This window comes from Kwoniella bestiolae, chromosome 7 (assembly GCF_000512585.2).
Source record: "Kwoniella bestiolae CBS 10118 chromosome 7, complete sequence".
In the NCBI taxonomy this organism is placed as follows: domain Eukaryota; kingdom Fungi; phylum Basidiomycota; class Tremellomycetes; order Tremellales; family Cryptococcaceae; genus Kwoniella; species Kwoniella bestiolae.
The window spans coordinates 942,539-964,398 of NC_089247.1; the positions used below are offsets into that span (position 1 = coordinate 942,539).

Below are 21,860 nucleotides of genomic sequence, written 5' to 3' on the forward strand. Positions count from 1 at the left end.
ATGCTTCATTCGATGCACCTTAATCGAGTCGCAAAACGTACGACATGTAAGAACGAACATCCAGCCACTTAAACGATGAGATCATAGTCCGATTTGGAGAGATCCTGTTGGGTGAGACTCTCAAGGCAATAACAACCCCATCATTCCTACCAGACTTCATGGACGACGACGCTGAGAGTGTCGCTGAACTAGAACCGGATTATCAAACATACCTCGCTCTCAGATCTGCCAGTCGTCGTATAACTTAATTGCTACACCCTATCACCAGCCTCGACCTGACAGTGGGAATAGGAAGTATGGAGGACTTTGAGTTATGGGCTGCAGCACCTGTAGAGATCTTGCAGAGGATTGTGTGAGTCCATCCTTACTTGCGATCAGGGGGCTTGAACCCTGTGACCGTGCCAGTGCTGATTAGACATATATTACAGCAAGCTTCGTATCGATTTCGGATTCCCTCAAGATTACAGGCAATACAGCGAAGGCCTCTGCATGGGATACTGGTACGAGTTCACTCACCTCCTAAGCAAGCTCCCCAATCTAATCGAATTGATCTTGGGTCCAAAAACCCCATTCTGCGCTCATGCAAGTGCCGAACCCGGTGTATTGATTAATCGACTGGAAATCACCTTGGACCTCCCCAACCTGATTTCATTCTCAAACGTGGTGGAATGTATCGAATGTGCAGATAGTCTGAATTGTATCATCCAGGCATTCAAATCCCTCAGGTACCTCAAGACGTCCTCTTTCCTGAGGATCGAGGAAGACGATTTATCGCAATACGATTGGTATGAACATGATCTGCCGAATTTGATTGAGAAGCACTGTCATGATCATGCTCTGGAAGCTATCTATGTCAGATCCATCTCAGCAAACACTATATCCAACCGGGGTATGGCTTCGCTAGCAACAACTCGCTGTTCAAAGACTTTGAACTGTCTTATGATCTATCCCGATACGCCATATTCCGGTGCCGGAGACAAGCCATATCTCGACTGTTCACTCGATCGTGAGACACAACAATGGAACTTCCCGTTACTGCCTTCACATAACATGGGGTATGAGGGACCCGAAGTCTCAACTTTGGCAAGTCCAGCAAGCTCGTGGAATGCGGAAGCGGATGATGCTGAGAGTCATGTAATATTGAACAGGGAGTATGGGCTCAAGAATTGAACGGGATGAATTTGGTCACTTTGGATCCTGGGATAATAGTCAGGTTGGCCAGTATTGAACCATCATCCACCACAACTATCAAGGGTTCGTATGTTTTTCCGGAAAGAGAACGGCTTGTCCAAGCATTACGAGCTGCAACAGGAGAAGTAGGGAGGTGGTGTCCCACTCTGAGAGAGGTGTACTGGTGGGAATGTCCGGATGTGGCGGGATCTCGCAGACGATGGAAGTGCATCATACAACGCGAGAAGAACGAGGAGGAAGCCTTCACAATCGATGTTGAGGAAGACTATGATAGTCCGCGGATATAGAATACTGTAACACTTTGATCAAAAGGTAATCTACGAGATCTGTCTCGGTAACACCTAAATGAGTTTTGAGGGGTTGATCTGGATTGTAGTAATCTTTGAGAGAGTACGAGTTCCTCCCGACTAGTAGTCGGAGAACGAGATACGAGCTTGTTCTGAAAGATATAGACCGAAAAGGAGCGACCAGTCAAATCTTTTCAAATGCTCGAAAATCTTCCAAAAGTCGACAAAATCCATCTGACAAACTCAGGGTGTATCAGCAAAGGTAGTCAGCAGCAGAAAAACGTCGTATCGGACTCACAAAGGAAGTATCATCGCGCCATACGTCAAGGTTATCTTCTATAGTCCATTCCGAGGTCTGTCTTTCGCATGTCCTTCTATATAACCACCCGTGGTCCCTCTCAGGCACATTCCTCGCCATGATATGTTCTCCAGGTGGTACCCAGTGCTCGAGCTGCTTATAGGCCACCATGCTGATACAGATATCTTCCAACAAAGGACAGGCGGATTGGATATGCGTCAAGTTATTTTCGAAGTCGTGGACGTCGGAATCAATGGGGAGTAAATAGTATAGTGTCTTGAGAGGAAATAGTCTTTTGGTTTGTTGAGTTTGCCAGAGTGTTACCATGTGGGGAATGTCATCAGATTGAGTGGGCGATACGATTTTCAGATGTTCGAGAAACGGTGCGGCGGGGATGAATGCTGTAGGAAGGTAGTCGGAGCAGAGTTACAATCGATCTCGAAAGCAAGCGACATTCGTACTCAGGAGATTCCAGTGATGCTACATCCACTCTCACCACAGTGTCGTCATGAAGACATAGAGGTGTATCCATGGTAATCAACTCCTGCAAAGAAGTGAATACAGATAGGAACTCCGTAAATGTGGGCCAAGCGATTGTAAAGAACATGTGTTCGTCCATTGAGACAAATGTGGAGCTGTTGCGTCCAAGGATCTCTGGTTTACAGTCGATCACCATACGTCTGAAGCTTGCGTCAGCTTAAGCCATCTGTCAATAGCCAAATATCAAATTTACTTGACAATGATCACAACAGCTTCCGGCGCGTTCTTCAACCAGTGCTGCATTTGCGAAGATCGCTTGATAACCACGTTGGTGGGCCGAATCTTGCAGATTGATCTGATTTGACGACATGTTGCTCGGAAGTTGACCAGATGTTTGTTGGTGTGCGCTTTGATGTTGGATTGCAAGTTGACATGATGGGGAGTGAAACTGGGAAGAGGAAGGGGTGTGGCATCATCGACCCAATATGCGATCTCTTCAAGGAGCTCATCGCTCAGATCAAGGAGCCTGGTGGCCATCTTGCATAACGATGGGGTGATTGACATTCACTTGCGAATATATGTGAGAATGAAACATTGATATGATCAGAGACAAGTTCGAGTGAATAACAAGAGTGGACTTGAGGGTGAAGGTGATTTGCGTCATACTAGGCTAACGCGGTCAAGATAAGAGATCAGTGCGCGTCTCGGATGAAGTTTGATTTCGTAACTTTGCCTTGACATTCCTTGAGTCGATGCTGATGATTGTGAACGATGTCTCTTTAACATGAAACTCGGCGATACTTGTAAAAGTGGAAGTACTCAGAAGCTGGGCTAGCTAGTACCGCCTTACAGTCCCTTCCCTGCTCCGATCGAAACGTCAAAGAACCTCCTAGATCTCAGCGACGAGATACTCCAACTCATGGGTCATTTCACCAACAAAGACTCTTCCACTCCGTTCCCATCTTTTCAACCACATTGAGGTAGCTATTTCAGAACTGAGATTCATCCTTCGAAACTGAACGACTTCTACAGCTTCAGACAAACATTATAGAAGGATACGAAATCTCTGTTGCCTTCAGAATCTGCATTGGAGGTTGAACAATGTGGATGAGATAAACACATTCAGCAATGGAGCTTGTGATGAGGAGTTGAGAGCTCTTCGGTGAGTTTGGTCGTAGCTCTCATGTCCTTCCATGTGAACATCCGATGATAGAGCTGACACAGATGTGCAGTCGTTCGAACGTGTTGTATACGAGAGTGGATGTTAATGAGAATCGGGCTGTAAGGCTTGATAAATATCCCCTTGCTCTGACGGAGGAGTTCATGAGGTCCAAGGATGGTCGATTCACCAATTGGAGAGCGGAGTCGGAAGATGATGAGGTGTATCATCCTCCCTCAGTGATTGCAAGCGACACTTCAAGTGAATCCGAAAGTGGTGATGATCCTGAGTCTGAAGAATGATACTCTCCGATAGCGCGCTGGGTCGGACCATGTACTCAGTACTTGAAAATGGTAGTTGAGATGCAAATCTGGGTGAACGATCACGCTCAACCTCTCGGTTCCGCCCTCTGACTCTTCGTACGGGGTCTTGATGTTTTGATAGATGACGGGTATTGGTCCGTGAACATGAAGTAACGAGACCGTCAACGAGATACAGTATCGCAGGGGTACACATACTGATCCTTTCATTCCTTGGGTTCCGACAATGGTCCGCGACTCCTTGAAGGTCGGATCTACCTCTAGGGCACTCACAAGAAGCTCTAGTGAGTGGTGGCCAAGACCAGAAAGTCCTCCTCGGGTCCACAGTGTGGACGATCCAAAGGAATGTAAGAAGGAACACTATGCACGTTTCACACTCAGCCTTGACTGATAGGAGTTTACAAAGCCTATAAGATCCTTATTCCTCCTGTCGAAGGGCAAGCTCTCAAACTACCCTCTTACCCTCTGTTTCCATCTACCACCATGCCCTGCAGTTCATCGAATGGACAAGCCTCCTGCCAAAATCACGCTCATGCAAATCGCAAGTTGGAGATTCTTGACGATGGTATCATGCCATTGCCTTTGAGGCTCCCCCGACCCTCGACAGCATGGTCAAGTACCGCGCCAACAAGAGTCAATACGCTCAACGACACTAGATCTAAGGGCAAGGCACCCTGCCCACCAGGAGGATTCGAAGATATCGAACTCCAGGAGCTTGGGGATGTGGTAACTCCGCTCCCTACTTGTCGAGGTACAGGGGTATCACGAAGGCCTGATGCAGATCAAAGCGGATCCATGAGGTGTACTCTATATAGTTCGAGTCGTGAGGACGACCTGGATCGTATCGCTCCTGCAATACCGCTAAATTCGAATGAACCGATCCAAACGGTACGTAAGGTACACTCTTTCGCTATTTGCCGTGTTGATCGGGCTGTGCGATGTGTAGCTGACAATCCAGCTCATTCAGGTGACTGAGAACTGGGAATGGAAACAAGGTCGTCTATATACCCAGAAAGATCCACAAGAAAAGCTTGATGAGCCTGCGACGCGTCGAGGTGAATATCTTGATATCATTCCTGCCTGGAGAGCGATCGCCAAGAGATCCAAGCGAATAGCAGATGACATGAGCATGAGCAAGTATAAGAGCGGTAGTGATACAGCGAGATTCTTCGATCTCGATACCCAAGAGAGAAAAGCCAGGGAGAAGTATAGCCAAGCGACCCAAGCCTGGGACGGGTGCATGTCGCATTTGTATGGACGGTCGATTGATGCTGCCTGTCGAACCACCGCCAGAATGTTGGGATCATTGAAGAAGGAACAACGAAAGCGGTATGGGAGATGTACGGAGGTGAATGGAGATCTGCTGGGAGATACTTTAATGGAGGCTATGTCAAGGCACTTCGATGGGGCTTTGACTGATCTTCTGAAGGATTGGAAATACGATATCCCAATCAAGAATAAGCAAATGAAGAAGGCAGAAACTCAAAATGAAAGATTGCGAGAAATCAGCAAGGCTCTCCAGCGCGGGACAATCTCCATGAGCGGCAATAGCGACTCCATCACCTGTTCTTGGAGTTCCAGAACGGACGAACGGGGAGGTATACCGGGGCTTAGCACTTTGTGGAGGAAGGAACCGAAAGATAGATCGAGAGTTATCCAGGAGACGAGATGGACTTGGAGGGGTGGTGAGGTGGTTTTTGACGAAGAATAGGAGTAGGAAATGTTATGCAAAACAGGTAGAGTTCGGTATGTGTGAGGCTTCGTGGTACAGCGAGTCTCTCACGCGCATGAGGCTGAGATTTCTGGACTAGTGATGACTGAGATGATAAGGGATTTGACTAACGCTGGGCTGTTGTCGCTGTTGCGTGGTATCAAGGCGCAGGGGAGATTGTGTTTTGAGGCATTCCTCTATATCTCTTCTTCGTGACGTAAGTACTGCACTTGCTTCAGAAAATAAGTGACTGTATTAGAGATCCACGGAGTTCCAGATCAGTCTCCTTTCATTGCAGCATAAAGCACTTCTGACACCCTACTTCTTTCGGTGGCGAGAGTCTGTCCTATGCGCGTATATATGGTGATCCCAATGCGTTTTCATCATCCGGAGCACACTTACCTGTGTGATTTAGATCGTATATCGTCCATCTTGTTTTACACCTGCAGCTAGTTTTGGACCCGAGACTTCAGTCCAAGCGATTCTTCGTATCGATAATGAGCGAGCACGATAATTCTCTCTGCGTCCCCAGTACTGGTCGTCAGCAACCAATTATGACATCTGCGGGCCCGCCGAAAGATCCGCTGAATTATTCAGACGACAGCGACAGGTTAAGCCAAGCAGACACATTGGTCGAGCGCATTGATGACACGCCTACCCGTCCACCCAGCTCAAAAAGATTCACTGTGAGTTTGTTTGTTGATGATCAAGTTCTTGCTTCAATAATTTCATATGAGCAGCTAACAGGTTCTCCCATTTTGTACTACACTGGATTCTGTGCTGACAATATCGCCGGTTAGCGATTGACAACATGGCGCTTCCCGTTATATGACTTCTTGGATTCTGATGGGACGCGGCCGCTGAAAAACTCGAATCCTTCGGGCGTCTGGAAAATGTCCATTGCGGAACGGTGTGAAATACTCAATGATCTGGTGAGATACCATAACTTGATCAGGAGAGTGAGAGGGGCCGCCTCGTTGATTGAGGACACATGGGTAACAAGCACCGTCAACTGCATGGACAAGCTGTATGGTGATCCTATAAAAAACGCCATCCAGGAGAGCAAGAATCACATAGAAAAGACAGTGCAAGACAATCTCGAGCAGCCTAGGAGGAAACGTCTCACTCACATACCTAAAACGTATGAAATTTTCGGTGATCCGATTGAAACGGTTTATAAAAATTATATCAGGACAGTGATTGATTCTTGGTGTGGTCATGAGGATCCACATGACCTTGAAACAGTGACGGAGGATATCAAAAGAAGAAGGGAGAAGATGGACCGCTTTCTCCTCGAGAATTCAGCTTATGTTGGTATCAACCGTCAATCTATCAACTTCAAGCTACAAAGAGCCCGTCCAATGAGTAGCTTTACTTGAGACGGTAGTGAGTTCACTTATGAAACGAAACATTAGGTCTTCATCGATATCTAGATCTGATATCAAAAAACGGCTTTTCCCCCTATCATACGGTATGGGTGTATATACAATCTCCAACAGACTGATGTACAGTTTGGTCTCTGATGCTGGTCTAGGCATTAGTATCGTATGTTGATAGATTTACTGGCTACTCGGTGGTCAAGCCCCCTAGAATTTCTTCAAGTCATGCATTCAAATATATGTGCATGACCAGAGTATGCACTGTATTGGATGTTGTGCATTGGAACCATGGCCCTCCTTAGCATACTGAGTGGCTGACGAGTGCTAAAGTCCTACAACCCCTGTTTCCGACTATCATCGCTCGACTTATTACAGTGACTGACAAAGATCAGGCGCAATCCGATAGCAGTAACGGGCGAGTACACAGCTTACTCTTCCTAGCCCCATCACACCTTTGATCTGGTATCGATGCACGAAATCGCCTTCCGCTGATCCTTTCATCCAGCACAAGAAGTTTCCCACTACAGATAAGTTACAGTAACACCGGGACTGCGTAGGACTATATCTGCCCTCAGCCTGAATGATAACACCTCAACCACTTGTAGTTTCCACCTCATATTCAAGCTCGTCATGACCAGAGACTATGAGCTTTGTCACTGTACTTTTACTGCAAGCTTGAGTCAAGCTGATTCAGGAGAATTATCCTCTCGTGACGATGGGGACGACGAGTCAGCTGTTGATTCGTTGCGGAACCAGTTAGATACTACTTTTGGTCTTACCAAAGGACCTGCCATCACTGTGAGTTTAAGCTATCATTTATCAATATAGTTCTCGATCTGCACATCAGCAGCAAGCGGTGAATTTCTTTCTGAGCCGGAATCTCGTTGATTCCCTTCCATAGAGAACGAATTCTTGGACGTACGTCTTACCTAAAGACCAAAGAACGTACGTGTCCATCCCCAAAGATACCGCCAGCTCCAAGTATAGTAGAATGTCTAGAAACGAGGTGCTGATCGACTTGACGATAATTCGTCGCTTTCTAAGAAAAGCTAGATCGGGGGGCGGGAAGGCGGAGTCCTGGAATCTCGAGGCGAGGCCTATGCAAAGCAGGTTGAAGACCATCAAACGATCCTCGTTGACAGGATGTACGGTTCCTGCATCCAAGATGGCACGGAACGATGTATTGACCTAGTAAAAGAAGTCTTGGATGAGCAAGAGAGGCGAAGTGGGAAGACGAATCTGTTTAATACTGCAATGAATCTCAAGAGTCTTGCTGAGCCCATTAAGAAGGGCTATAGGGATCGAGTTGATGGGATGATTCATGCTTTGCATACCCAAGAAAAGAGTGATGGCAAATTGACTGATGAGGTGATCAGGCAGAGAAAGGAACGGAGACAGAAGTACGACAATTGTCTACTAGCAACTACAGCTACGGTCAGTGCAGATGGAGATTCTGTGGATTTGGTCCTAGGATCCGAGGGAGATGTAGAAGAACTGAGAATTTACTAGAGGGTCATCGTCCATGGCCGAGCTCTTCATAACGACATTCCCCTACAAAACCTTGTGGACAGGCCCACTATATGTACAGTGCTGTCCGTGTGATGGGATTTACATTGTAGATAGAGCTCTCTCAAACGGAGCACGCACATAATCATGATGTCATACTTAGGAAAACAGTCTTCTGGTCGAAATGTGAAGAGTCAGTACAAGCGAGGAGGCGTACTCTCAGAGTGCTCGGGCTGTGAATCAGGGGTCTCATCCTTCCCTTGTGGATTCACAAAGGGCGTTTATGACATTGTGATTTCCTCAACAGCGATACAAACTACCAGTACTGAGGTATGTGAGGCCGATATACTGTAGATCGTAATCGATCTGATTCTCCAAGGCCAAGGGAACTCGACATGCGATTCGAGGGGTTTCAGAGTCCCCCTTATCCAAAAGGAAAGAATTAGAAGCACCTCTCCACTTTCCTTCCCTTCATCATTGCTCCACAGTAGATGGCCCTTCGCTCTCAACATGTATATATACCACTACCCGAGCGTTTCCTAATGCAGAAAGCGAATCTCATTACCCACATTCTCACAATACAATTTTGATCAACCCCGTATATCAATAGATAATTGCCAGTTTTCGAGTGTATCCTGACTGGATGGGTCTTACATAAATGCGTTTGCGATGACTGAATATAACGATACTGCGCATAATTCCTCCGTAAAAATTGCCACCGCCCCTGATCCCTCGAGCGGACCGCCAGAGCTTTCTGAGCATGGCACATTGAAGAGCTTCGCGGAGGAGATGGATAGCAGGTTTGGCTTAACGGGCAGATACAGGCTCTCAGTGAGTGCACGCCCAGACTCATTAGACCTGCGATCCTGGGGGAGCTGCAGCCTGACTTGTTAAACGACCAATCAGAGATATGACTCTTGGGGCTCCCCTATTATCTACAATATGCCAACCAAGGTTCATGTACCACGATCCATGAGCCGCTCCGGGACCGGAGAGCGGAGAAGAGAAGCGGTTCTCGGGGAGATCATCAACACCAGTCGGGCGATAACCGAGGCAAAATCAAGCTCTTTTGCGAGTATGGACGAATCAAAACTCAATAAGATGGAGAAATATAAGGATGATCTGATATGGAGGATGTACGGGTTGACTATGCAATATGGCGTAGATCACGGTATCAAATTCATTCAAGATAAGTTAGATGAGTATACCAAGTTGGGGGGTAGGCGCGACCCGGTGAGCGTTCTTGAAGATTTTGATACGCTCAGACAGCCTATGAAAAATTTATATAGAAGGCATATTGAGAAGGTGATTGGCTCTCTGCGCGATCAAGAGGACAACGCCGATATCGATGAATCGACGGAGGACATCAGGAAGAGAAGACGCAAGTATGACCAGGATTGGCTGTTGAGAAGTAAAGCTTGGTGTGATGTGGATGAATCGTCTATAACCTTCATATTGGAGGGTTGGGATGATTTGGACAACAGCGGGCCAGCCTTGAGGACCAATTTCACTTTTATTGGTCTCGTATTTCCTCACGAGTCATCGCTCTCACCGAATACGTATTTGTCAGGAGCGTGACTTTAGGCCTTTGAAATGCTCAGTGGTTCAAGCTTAAGGCACGTGTATATCAAGTATTGGGCACATGTGAAATGCACCACAGTCTGGCGATGATACAATTAACTAGGATGACAGGACACAAGTATCGCTGACCATCCCTATTCGCCATACACATTTGTGTGGTACGGAGAGTTTGTGACGATTTCCGTTTTTTGCAACCAAAGATAGTCATTTTTGTGCCGGGTTTTTCTGCTGTGGCTCATATGAAAGAGATGTGTATCTTGGGCGGTAGCTGATGTGCTGGACCTATAGTACAGCCCTATTGGTGTTTAGATGCATAGAATCAATGACAGAACAGAATGGACATCAAGTGGTGCCACTCTGCATCTGGTGCGTCTAAATTACTTTATTCTGGTTTGAGTATGCGCCCATGTGATCGACACCTGTCAGCCTCATTACAAGTGATTTCAGATGAGCGAGAGCACCGCTGCTGAATCTGCCAGCCATTCTTTGAGTACAGTGTTGATGTGACCTTTATGCATGCTTCATTGTATGGGTCGCCGATGACACTTCTGGCGAACCAGGGAGCGATGGTGGCCAAAACTGGCAATCGTGCCAAAGCTTTCGAACCATACATAGATGAGTAAGGCGGTGATTCCAATCAGTCTGAAAACTCATCCTCGGAGTCAAAAGTGCTGGGCCTCCTTCTCTGCGATTTCCAATTGTTGGTAAACAAACTCGTATAACGTACCGGTGGCTGCTCGATGACAATTCTTGCCGATCCCTCTCTCCATGTTCATCAGATCTTCAGTCATGAATATAATGACTATGACCCTTGAGGCTTGTTGATATCGATCTTGACTCGTCTAGATACAGCTTGGTCCGTCCGATGGACATACGGAATCACGAATTATGAATGATGAATTAGCAAGCTCACCTGACTGCATCTTTTCTCTCGCCTGATCTGGGGATGTACATTATGTACATTGAATCGACTCTTCTCCATGAAGTCAATTCTCTATGTATACCTCTAATCGGACATGCTTGATGGAACCTCTGACATGTTAATCTAAAGGCCGAGGATCGGACGATATTCTTAGCACTAATCTCTGATTTCCGTTGTTGAAAGTGCGGATGGAATTGAAGAAACGGGAATTGTCTTGTCTTCATTTGTGTATTGTCCGATAGAATTGATAAGCTCGTCACTGAGTGTGTGGTTGGTGGTCATGCTGATGAGCACAGTGTGTAGGGGTCGGTAAGTGTGGAACGAAGAGAGAAGAGGTAACACCGCGAAATTTTCCAGAAAGGAACAGGTCGAGGTTCAGTCAACCCATGTTATCGAATTGGGGTATCGATCAAAGTGTTCTGGTTGGTTCCTCCCGCACCATGCTTCGAGGTCATGATATCTTGCATTATCCGCTCTAATTTGCTTTCTTTGCGCCCGAATTGTACATCTTTGAGCATCTATCTCCCATGCCCTTTCAACAGATGAAATCTCATTTCGGGCATCGAGGAGATTGTTTTGCTTCCGGCGGAACTGTAATGCCTGGGACACGGTCACTACCTTACGTGGCGTTCCTCCGAGTCTTATCACCCTGTTTCAACCAGCTTTCCCTCTGAGATTTCGAGATTTCGAGGTTTCCAGCTGTAGTTCAGCATTCGAACATCTCATCATACCATTGAGCTAGACACTACATATACCATAGCATACCTGATCCCATTTCTCTGCCGACCACCCACACCAACATCCACAGCGACATGCCTCGACTGGTCCCAACCTTACCAGCCATACCGAAAACCTACCCCGTCCCAGGATACAGGCATTTCTTGACACCTCTTAGAAAGTTAATATTCGACTACGATGCCGAATCACCTTCGCAGCAGGGTATAAGGTGGGTACACGATGCTATACTCATGATATACCCCTTGTGCTGGTCATCAGCTTCAACTCAAGCATGGGCAAAGCTAGTCTATTTTACTCCGAAAGCTCATTATTTGTTCTGTTACAGATCTTTCATCAAAAAACCGTTGATAAATTTAGCACGGGAGAACCCAGATGTGGAATTTGTAGTCAGGAGGCTGAAGAGGGGGAAGGCGGCTGTCCTGAGAGGACATTACGGTGAGCTTAACAATCCGAAATACGGCATCACAGGATGTCAGTTGATGTGTATCTCACTCAGTCAATGGACGGGATAAAGTGATATGTGTGAATCAGCTGGAGATGGACGGAGTATCGAATAAGGTGAGTTTCTCATGACTTGTTGTGCATCTCAGCCAATCTCGGCTATGTGTACGACTCTGAGACCTCTGGATGCGGTGACTGATCTGCCATTTTGTCTGTTCAGGTCAACTTGCTACTGAATTCATCTGGAGCCAAAATCAAACCATTGAAAAACCTTACCCTCGAAGCTGCACCCGCATCAGAATCAGCCAGAGGCGTTTGGTCCGCATTACATGACCAGACTAGAGATGGGCAGGGATACAGGATATAGTCTTGTGATATGTATGCATTGTATAAGTATATAAGCAGTATCTGCTCATCTTCCTAATTTCATTCCCATTTCTACGGACCCTTCTGGTTTGCCCACTGAGAAAATCATCTAAAGCTCTTGGAAGTACCTATAACGATGACCAGGTCAGTTAGCATATGCATCCACCTCATTGGCGATGTACGGACAATGCCAACAGATACGACAGTTAAGGAAGAACCAAACTCACTCATCAACCTGCCAAGCCTGTTCCCAATACTTAACATCAACCTTCAATCCCGCCTTTTCACCTTCCTTGACTATCCTCTCATGCAGCTCCAAACCTTTTCTACACAACACCAAATCCTGATTTCTCATCCTCAGAAGAGGACAGAAATCATTCCCACCATCACCGATATACACAATCTTATCGTATGATTCCTTCCCACCATTCGCAGCGAGGTAAGTATCGAGTTCGTCACCTTTACACATGTTTGCAAGGCATCCTACGGAACATCCATGGGGTGGTTGATCGGCTGGTAATCTCCTTCCGATAATTAGGTGGTCGGAGGCAGAGGTGGACCAGTGGGCGGGGTTGGTGATGATTTCGGAGAAGAGGGAGGTGAGACCGTGTTTCTGCGAGCGAGCATTATGCATTAGCACGATTGTGTCATTGAACCTCTTGTAGAACGCTCATGTCTTTGGGCGAGGGAACGTCGCAATGATGTGGACGATTGCTTCATGCCTGTCAACAACAAAGAACCACTCACCTCGAGAATAGTACCGATGTACACTTCGTTAGAATTAGACAAACACAAGAAAGTGGTATCTTTCGATCGGGATTGCAAGGAAGTGACAGCTCGTTTCATGGCAGGGTGCTAGTTGAGGGTCAGGTCGATATCAGCGAGTGACCCATGACCACTGGACTAGATACAACATTCGGACGAAGCCAAGAGCGTTCATACGGTTGACTGGTGAAGTCTTTCGGCAACGGAAAGGGGGAACAGCGAAGAGATGGGTCAGAGCAATAACTCACGAAAGGCAAGATCCTCAACGCTTCCAAGATATCTTCCTTCTTGAATCCCTTCTCGTAGAGATCTTTCATAGTATCGTTGCTAAGCCGTTCCATACCAGTCAGTCCTGTCATGATACAGCAACAATGCACTACACCCCACCTCACCCTTCGCCTGCACCTCCCCACCCTCGGCACCACAAAGCTTCGCGCGCAGACACTGCTCTGTGATCCTACGCCCTTCAATGACCAGTACTCACACTACATCAGGGGTACACTGCATACCCGTACCAGCCGATTTCCTAGTCTGCAACAACCTTCTCAACTCGGTTGATAACACTTCAAATACCCATCGGTCGGTGTCTTGATCGACGAATGACCAATCAAAGTCGAATACGATAAGTTGCTTTCCGGGCATGCTGCAAGGTGGTACTGTCTGGCTGTGTGCTGTAGAGCAAGAAACCTGATTTGTGTATGTGTTATATTGGATATGAAAGGTCAACCTCAATGTCAGCTCTCGAAACGTTTGTGTCCGGAAAAAAAGTCGAGTCCATGTCCAGGTATTCAAGCTTGGCTTACTCAGGCACGGTTCACCGTCAATCAATCAACCCTCATGGAAAGTGGCTCATGACTAAACTTACACCTAAACACAACGTAGAGGATACTCGTACAATGCAGACTTGTAAAACTTGCGCTGAGTAATAATCCACCCTTGTCTGTGCAGGTAGATTGCACTATAAGAGAGGTAATTGATGGCTGATGGCGATGAAAGGATGTTTCGCCAAATTTAGGCAATATACCCCAATCAATCGATCAGTCGTCACGCAAAGGAGGTCTCGATGTCCAGTAACTATGAAAAGAGCATGCATATGCATACCAAATGTCCAATTATGAAATATTAAAACATGACCCTCGAGGCCCCGAAATCAATTATATGGTCAATGATACGGTCGAAGTGATACATATATCCCATAACAAGGTATGTGTGACGGAGTGCTGGTATTCCCTTCCTCGTCCTACTACAATCCCAAACCTGATCTCACCGAGTCAGTCAACGGCCAGGAGGACCCGGTCCAATCTCCATCAATGGAGAAGACGTTACATCCTCTCAGACCCACTTGAGCGGCGAATTGACCTTTCAAATTCATCGATTGGGTGTCGTCGTAGGTTATGATTTGGCCGGAGGAGGAAGATTTGAGCCATGGCTAAGAGGTGGAACAGATGGTCAGTGAACTTTCACATCAACGGGATTGAACGATATATCTAATAGAGCAGGTAGGGTTGTCCGGGATATTCAGGAGTGAAGTGAGGTAATAGCAACTCACAGTGCTGGAACAACTATCCCAATGTCTCGTGAAACCACCCGATCCGACATATTCACCATCCTGCAATTTCAAAGCCCCCTGTTCGACCAACGAATCAAACATGATTTGACCGTCTGAAGAACCTCCCCAATCATTGTAGATCGTAACATCTGAAGCTCTGTTGGCAATCCTACTGTCGTTGGAGTTCTTGTGGGGTGGTAAGGGGAATGAAGATCTTCGACGTTGTTTCAATGAAGAGGCGGTGGATTTTTGGAGATATCCATAGCTATTTGCCAGAAAGAAATTTATCAGTATGTTACCCCATACTTGCACAGGGCTGCCTGCATATCTGATCTTAGGGAGGTGAGAGAAAGTCAGTACTCACGCTGGTACACCCAAAGTAATCTGGTTGGCAGGCATACCGGCACCCGTCCAGGAAGATACAGCAGCATAAGCATTAGCCAACGGTTGAGTGGAGTTTCCACATGCGTCTGAAAGAGGAGCATTTGGTCCAGGAGTGGTAGAGGCTAAGAAGTACAATGATAGATCAGCATAAACTCTCAATTTACAGGGAGACTCCAAAGTCTCGATAAACAAAATACACTTACATCCCCAAACATCATAGTTCATAATCAAAATCCAATCAATGACCTTGGCGAACTCCGAAACGTCACTCATGGGACTGCCATTTGAGTCTGCGAAAGGCCACACTTGAGTTGCAGTAGTGATTAGAGCTCCGGTAGGTAACGCCGCTCTGAGTTCTTGAAGGAAAAGTAGGAAATTTGCCGAATCGTTAGAAGAGATCGCATTTCCATCTGCACCGGTCGTTCCGGGGTATTCCCAATCGATATCAATACCATCCAAATTGTAAGAGTTATAAGCACTCAAGATATTTTGAACGAATGTACTTCTGGACCAAGAGTTACCGCAGATAGTGGAGAAGTATTGAGAACCTGTCCATCCTCCAATTGACAGTTTCACTCGTTTACCGTTGGTGTGAGCAGCTGTGACCAGTCTGTTCAAAAGATCCACAGAGTCATCCTGGGTGAATTCAATGTTGTTATCTGAAGTGGGGAGGGCGAAAGCGAAATCCACTACGTCGAACCTGTTCCAGTCGACCGATTCGGGTGGAAGGTGGGTAGCTGCCCAGTCGGGATAGTATGCTGCCATGATAGTCGATCCAATCTCTCTCAAACCAGTGGAGGTGGCTGATGCGGCTGAAGAAGTGGACGTTACAGAAGCTGTAGCTGAGATGTTGAGGGATACGGTACCAGATGGTTCAAATGAGGTGATGTTAGAGGAGGTAGAAGAGGCAAAGTCGGAAGTGAGGGTTGAGGTGATATTAGGGTACGAGGTTGAAGAGGCGGTTAGATGGGAAGAATGGGTAGAGGTGATAGCTTCGGTTTCGTTCAATGTGAGGGAAGCGGTTTCACCAGCTGTTAAGGAGATGGTTTCGCTAGCGGTCTCGCTGATTGTTACAGAGGCAGTCTCGCTTGCAGTGATGGAAATGGTTTCACCGGCTGTTATAGAAGCGGTTTCACTAGCAGTGGCAGAAGCTGTCGAAGAAGCAAAAGCGGAGATACTACTCGACGTGGAGCTCGATCCTTTGGTTGAAGAAGAGCTCAACGACGTCGAAGCCGATTTTGATCCCGAGTGAGAGCTTGAGGTATGCTGTGAATCTGTTATACTACTATCATAGTCTGACCAGAGTGTTGAAGCGGAAGCTGAGGCCGAGGCTGAGAGGGAAGGAGAAGCTGTAGGGAAGTCGGATGAGTAGATTGAGGAGGACGATAGGTACGACGAGCTTGCGTCTATTGTAGATGATGCTAGTGAGGATGTCAGGGATATTGAGGGGGAGTCGGCAAGGTAGGTGCTTGAGGGGATGGGTGATTCTTCTCCTGATTCTGATGTTGATGCTGAAGCAGAAGCAGAAGCAGAGGCCAATTCTGAGTAGGAGGAGGTAGGTGAGGCTGTATCCCATTCGGAGCTCGTACTGGACGAGCTAGTATGAGATGCCGAGGAAGAAGAAGAAGAAGGGGTTATTGAGGAGGTAGGATGGGTAGATGAAGCGTGGGCACTTGAATTGGCGACAATGGAAGATGTAGAAGCTTCTACCGAAGTTGACGAGCTACTCTGATCTTCATTGTCCGATCCACTTCCACCTCCTAATCCAGGTAACGCTACTGGCAGTTGGTTCGTAGGTTGGACCCAAACCGTGTGGGTAGCTGTCCGCTGAACGACAACCGTAGTAGTTGCGGTTATGGGCATCAACCTCTCATCCAGATGAGGGTGACGCTGTGGTTTCCTAGGTAGATTTCTATGGGCCGATACGTCCGAAGGGGCGAAGAGGAAGGAAAGGGCGAAAAGGAATGACGAGGGTTTGGTGAGAGGGTGCATCTTTACGATATTCTTGTAATGACTTTTAATGAGAAGGTTTTAGCTATCCAGAGCCGAGGATGTACAAGAACCGGTCTTGAAGATGTTGCGAGAGACAGATCTACTGCCTGTTTGAGCGATTGGTATGCCCTGCTTGGGCTTGTATTATATTCTGACCCGAGAAGAGAACGAGAAGGGGAGAGCGGTGATAATGAAAAGAAGGATGGAGATGGGTAAAAGGATGTAATGAAGAATGAACTTCTTCTTCTAGTCTTGGTATCGGTTTTGCGATTCATTCAATTTCCAATTGCTAGATCGTAATGTCGCAGTAACATCCTTCAATTCCTGTACTAAGCACTAATTCATCCTACGATATAGTATCAGGAGCGATGAAGCTTGTGCTATGAGGTCGTAGGGGGGCGTTGGAAGTGACGTGTGGGGAGGTGAGGGATATTGAATTCCTAGGGCTAGATGGCTCATCTGCATGGTATATCCTACGTCGGTTGGGCATGGTCAGTCCTGCGCTTACTCTCATCTTTCCTTGGACTGTGCGTGAGTCTTGCTAAACTCATCTTCCACGCACTAGAACAGAGCGCATGTATGTATAGCAGGATGGCTGAACATCACAAGTAATGTCGTGAACCCCGACAATTGAGCCATCTCACTTTTATGGATTTGTTTGGTTCGATCCGATAAAACACCTTTCCGACTCAGGCACGTCCGGTAAACTATGACCATGACGCTGCGATGTCATCGAGACTGCAATGATGCTGTTGCAAATAATGAAGCTATATAAGGATGCATATAATTAGGTATGAAGGAAGTCGAATGCTCGCAGACTGTAAAGCTAACTTCTTGGACGGAATGATCTTCTACAGTAATTTCGACTGCAGCCATAGTCGTTCTGGACTCGCTGGCACTCGACCCAATCGGACCCCCATCTGCAGACTGTATGATCCGAGTCTCGGAATTGTGCGCACGGATGAATGGACTAGAACAATGATGACATGAGCCACCCTGATGAATGACTCAACTGTGTATCATTCACGTTCGTTGCTCCTTCCATGTCTCAACCTTCCTTTCAGGGGCATGACTGACAACCCAACAAAGGATGTACACAACCATGCTTTCGATCTCAACAGCCCAATATGCCCTCAATACTAGACTTGGAAGACGAGACGATTCGCCTAATCAGCCATTACACCAACCGAGATGCTTACATCCCTCTACCCTCGTATGGACCGCATCACCAGAACTTCAAATCTGAAATCAACCCCAAAGTCAGTCGAGACCTCCTATCATTTCGGAGTACCTGCAAAAGAGTTCACAGCTTGAGTAAACTACAGGGATTACATGTGAATGCTCAACAGGGCACGAGAATTGCTAAATGGATGACAGGGGCGCCCAGAGAGGTTGAGCAGGGCGTCAGGTAGGTCATCGCTATGCCCTCTCACGACGCGCAAGAGCTAATGCGCTCGACGTTTTATAGAAGACTTCGAATCGGCGTTCCCTTCCTATCCGGCTCCGACCAACTCAGTATATTCTCAACTTTGACTTTATTCTTACATCGCATCGATAACCTAGAGGAACTGATCATCAATTCGGACTCCAATCAGAGTTGTCATCACCTACACGGATACACTACCAGTCCCCATCAATTACCTGGAGGGCTCAGAATACCTCTATTCCCGTTCATCCCCAAGCTGAAGTCACTATCTGTCCAAGTGGTATGTCCAACCTGCGCTGAACAGATACCCAACATCCTCGTCCCGGCCGCACCGATGATCCAGCACCTCAAAATGACGGTATATGGACTTCCGAAACCGCCTCCTCTCGGCCAATTTGCTGACAGCGATTCCTGGGATGATAGCCCTGATCCGTCTACAATCATCAAAGACATGGCTGAGGCGTGGTGTAACAACAACAAGAAGGATACGATGGGACTTAAAACACTGTATTTGAGATATTGGCCTAAGCCAGGGGAAATAACTTGCAATCGATTCCTTTCAACAATACGAGATGTATCGAAGATTCTACCTAGTCTTGAGGAACTCGCTGTCGCCGAGTTTGGTTATAGGGAAACATTAAGGAGCGGGATTGGGATCAGAGGGAAATGTGCAGACCGTACTTGGTCCTTTGAATGTGACGCGCAATCAACCGAGGATGACGAACCTCACTTCTCCTCTCTAGTGAGTAACATGCTATCATTACCAAATGATTAACCTCGATAGCAAGGCTGAATAGCTGAACTTGTGGCTCATGAGATAGGAGGATACGTTATCATCGTTATGTCTCTCATCGAATCTCAAGGTGTTTGACCCTGTTTTCGTCATCGTCTTGGACTCAAAGCGACCCACCATGCCGATCGCAACAAGAAATCAAATACGTTCATCTTATGAGGCCAATCGACCGGCAGGCCGACAGAATTTTCAGGGCCTCGTCAAGTCTCATGAGGGGAATCTGAGAGAGGCGATAAGCGGGGCTGCTCAGATCATCATGGATACTGTTCCGTCCTTAGAGAGAGGTCATTTCTGGGAGAAGGGTACAGAGCTGTCCAAGAAAGATTGGTATCGCTGGACCTGGCGCAAGGTGAACTGCAATGGGGTGTCTAAAGTCCATGTAGAGGAAGTACCGGAGTATATGTCAAGTGACTTCGTTTCTTGCAAGGCAGCGCCGACAGAGCCTCCTCAAGGGTGGATGCAGGCGACTGGCGGCCATTTCGCGACCTTCGATGAGGATGAAGAAGATCAGTCTGATATGGAAGAGGGTGATGATAATGCTGTGGACCTGGCGATGCAGATGCAGATGGACATGAATGCTGCAGGGTTGATGATGTTCGGACCTCAGCTAGATCCATAACAAACAGAGGCTCGAAGTTCGTGGGACGACATTTGAAAGCTCCGTTTCATCACTATCCATGTAGTCGACCTTTGAAATGACAAGGTTTCGAATGTATACCAAATGCATTGTAACGTTGTGATAGAATCTACAGCCCACCCGGCCTACAGGTCAAGAAGTCTTCGCTGTACAGCTGGGGATTATCGCAGACATTAATAGCGACCATGTCGTCCTTCTCTACAGTCTTCTCCCAAGTCCACCTATACCAGTTCTGTTTATACCCATCAAATGCATCTTCCCAGAAGAACCCTCGTTCTAGCGCTGGGATAGAATCCAGAATCTGCAAGGCGGCGGAGGAGATGGCTTCTTTCATCCGAGATTCATACTGACCAACGGAAGTAGCAGTATTCAGTGGTGGGAAAGGGTCGTGAGCAGGTAACGGATCTCCCCTCCTCTGACCGGCGACGGGACTGACGTGTAGAGGTCTTTCGAGGTTTAGTGAGATCACCCAATTTAGGTCTAGTTCTTGTAGAGTCTGGGGAAGCTCAAGCCATTCGCAGAGTTGCGGCTGATGGCATTGTCAACAAGATCATCCGCATCCACCGTCGTAACTTGCAAGAAAATGTATGGTATGTCACTCACTATACTCTGAAAGCACAGGTCGTCCTCTGCCGCTTTTGGACCATCGGCATTGTAGCACCTGAACAGCCAGTCTGGCGGGTCATTAGGGGTAGCCTCGACAAATGCGATCACGCGTTGCAATTTATGGTCCGAGTCCGAGAATCGTGAGACATGGAGATTGGTCAAGGTTGGCCAGAGCTGGCATACGTCTTTGTAGTCTTGGACTTTTCCTACCGATCGGGGGACGGCGAACAGCCGGATGCACAAAGTTTGCAAAAGCATGACCTGATTGTCATTGGCTTTACGCCATGCAGCCATGATAGGTTCAATATTGTCTTTGGTCCGCCTGGAGGGTTGTGATTTGGAGATGGCCAGACGGAAGCGTAGGTGCTTAATATTCGGAGCAGCAGGAATGAAAAGTTGATTGAAAGCATTGGCACACAAGTTACATCTGGGATCGATTGACAGAGAGATGACTTTGGGTAGTATGGGATATGGTGGAAGCTGGAGTGTGTCTGTTTGAGGGCTTCGGGCGTGTTGACAGAACGGGAGGTTGTCCAATATCAACTCCTCTAGAGAAGTCATTCGGGAAAGTAGGAGGGTAAAGCTCGACCACAATGATACAATATCATGCATTTGAGTCTGTATGATCGATATGCGAGCTCGCCTGAACATCTCGTGTCAGTGCCCAGATCTCTAAGAAAACAACCAATCGCAGGGATAAGCTGAATAGGACTTCAAGACTTACCCGACTGCCTCCAGATACTTTGCCGAGCCTTCTGCCAGCAGTCGCTCTACTTGATGCCAGCTCTTGATGACCAAATGTAGCCCGCCAACTTTACATACATCTCTGACTCTCCTACAAGTGGCTCGAAAGGCGAAGAAATCGCGGACGACATCAGGTCGAATCTCGCTAGCATAATTCTCCCAAAACGGGGTGAAACTTGGCATCGCAAGGTCGCTGTCATTGTTGAGATATGATCCGATGAGGTGGATAACCGGGTCGGTCAAGTCCATGAATGTTCTGGACATAATGGCTGGGTTGCTGCTTTGTAAGTGTAAGTGACCAAAGGCATGGACCAAATACTGGATATATGTGCATAGATGCGTGTGGAGATAACTGATCTGATGCGTGATCGTCAATGGTGACTGACCCTGAATGAAACAGATCGATCTACTTTATCCCGCTTACGTAAACTGGCGATTATCGCGTGTGACATATCCCGTCACTCAATTTCGATTTTGAAACATGGAAATATATGTACTCCAGTATCCCAGATCTTTCACATTCTATGAACGACTTGACATCGATTCTATCATCTACATATACGAGTTTACATAACGGTCACTATC

At 47.1% G+C, this 21,860-nt stretch overlaps 9 protein-coding genes across 9 annotated transcripts; 5 read left to right on the top strand and 4 right to left on the bottom strand.

Annotated features, from left to right (window-relative positions):
• Positions 1–296: 296 nt before the first annotated feature.
• Positions 297–1,170, top strand: I302_108273 (uncharacterized protein; the record flags this gene model as incomplete). Its single annotated transcript, XM_019193957.1, has 2 exons — positions 297–352; positions 429–1,170. 2 exons carry the CDS (start codon positions 297–299, stop codon positions 1,168–1,170), a joined length of 798 nt encoding a protein of 265 aa, XP_019044080.1.
• Positions 1,171–1,598: 428 nt separating this feature from the next.
• Positions 1,599–2,793, bottom strand: I302_108274 (uncharacterized protein; the record flags this gene model as incomplete). Its single annotated transcript, XM_019193956.1, has 4 exons — positions 1,599–1,712; positions 1,777–2,177; positions 2,230–2,456; positions 2,510–2,793. The coding sequence occupies 4 exons, from the start codon at positions 2,791–2,793 to the stop codon at positions 1,599–1,601; spliced, it is 1,026 nt and encodes a 341-aa protein (XP_019044079.1).
• A 1,425-nt stretch (positions 2,794–4,218) lies between these two features.
• I302_108275 (uncharacterized protein) lies at positions 4,219–5,446 on the top strand (the record flags this gene model as incomplete). Its single annotated transcript, XM_019193955.1, has 2 exons — positions 4,219–4,623; positions 4,703–5,446. 2 exons carry the CDS (start codon positions 4,219–4,221, stop codon positions 5,444–5,446), a joined length of 1,149 nt encoding a protein of 382 aa, XP_019044078.1.
• Positions 5,447–9,273: 3,827 nt separating this feature from the next.
• Positions 9,274–9,909, top strand: I302_108276 (uncharacterized protein; the record flags this gene model as incomplete). Its single annotated transcript, XM_019193953.1, has 1 exon — positions 9,274–9,909. The coding sequence occupies one exon, from the start codon at positions 9,274–9,276 to the stop codon at positions 9,907–9,909; it is 636 nt and encodes a 211-aa protein (XP_019044076.1).
• A 1,737-nt stretch (positions 9,910–11,646) lies between these two features.
• I302_108277 (mitochondrial 54S ribosomal protein mL43) lies at positions 11,647–12,380 on the top strand (the record flags this gene model as incomplete). The annotated part of the gene is made up of 4 exons (XM_019193952.1): positions 11,647–11,780; positions 11,898–12,007; positions 12,069–12,130; positions 12,234–12,380. The coding sequence occupies 4 exons, from the start codon at positions 11,647–11,649 to the stop codon at positions 12,378–12,380; spliced, it is 453 nt and encodes a 150-aa protein (XP_019044075.1).
• A 222-nt stretch (positions 12,381–12,602) lies between these two features.
• I302_108278 (uncharacterized protein) lies at positions 12,603–13,786 on the bottom strand (the record flags this gene model as incomplete). The annotated part of the gene is made up of 4 exons (XM_019193951.1): positions 12,603–12,992; positions 13,127–13,234; positions 13,393–13,471; positions 13,629–13,786. 4 exons carry the CDS (start codon positions 13,784–13,786, stop codon positions 12,603–12,605), a joined length of 735 nt encoding a protein of 244 aa, XP_019044074.1.
• A 601-nt stretch (positions 13,787–14,387) lies between these two features.
• Positions 14,388–17,069, bottom strand: I302_108279 (uncharacterized protein; the record flags this gene model as incomplete). Its single annotated transcript, XM_019193950.1, has 4 exons — positions 14,388–14,573; positions 14,694–14,958; positions 15,058–15,199; positions 15,281–17,069. The coding sequence occupies 4 exons, from the start codon at positions 17,067–17,069 to the stop codon at positions 14,388–14,390; spliced, it is 2,382 nt and encodes a 793-aa protein (XP_019044073.1).
• A 1,127-nt stretch (positions 17,070–18,196) lies between these two features.
• Positions 18,197–19,907, top strand: I302_108280 (uncharacterized protein; the record flags this gene model as incomplete). Its single annotated transcript, XM_019193949.1, has 4 exons — positions 18,197–18,328; positions 18,395–18,477; positions 18,538–19,237; positions 19,317–19,907. 4 exons carry the CDS (start codon positions 18,197–18,199, stop codon positions 19,905–19,907), a joined length of 1,506 nt encoding a protein of 501 aa, XP_019044072.1.
• Positions 19,908–20,034: 127 nt separating this feature from the next.
• Positions 20,035–21,539, bottom strand: I302_108281 (uncharacterized protein; the record flags this gene model as incomplete). Its single annotated transcript, XM_019193948.1, has 3 exons — positions 20,035–20,454; positions 20,529–21,174; positions 21,256–21,539. The coding sequence occupies 3 exons, from the start codon at positions 21,537–21,539 to the stop codon at positions 20,035–20,037; spliced, it is 1,350 nt and encodes a 449-aa protein (XP_019044071.1).
• Between the last annotated feature and the right edge of the window lie 321 nt (positions 21,540–21,860).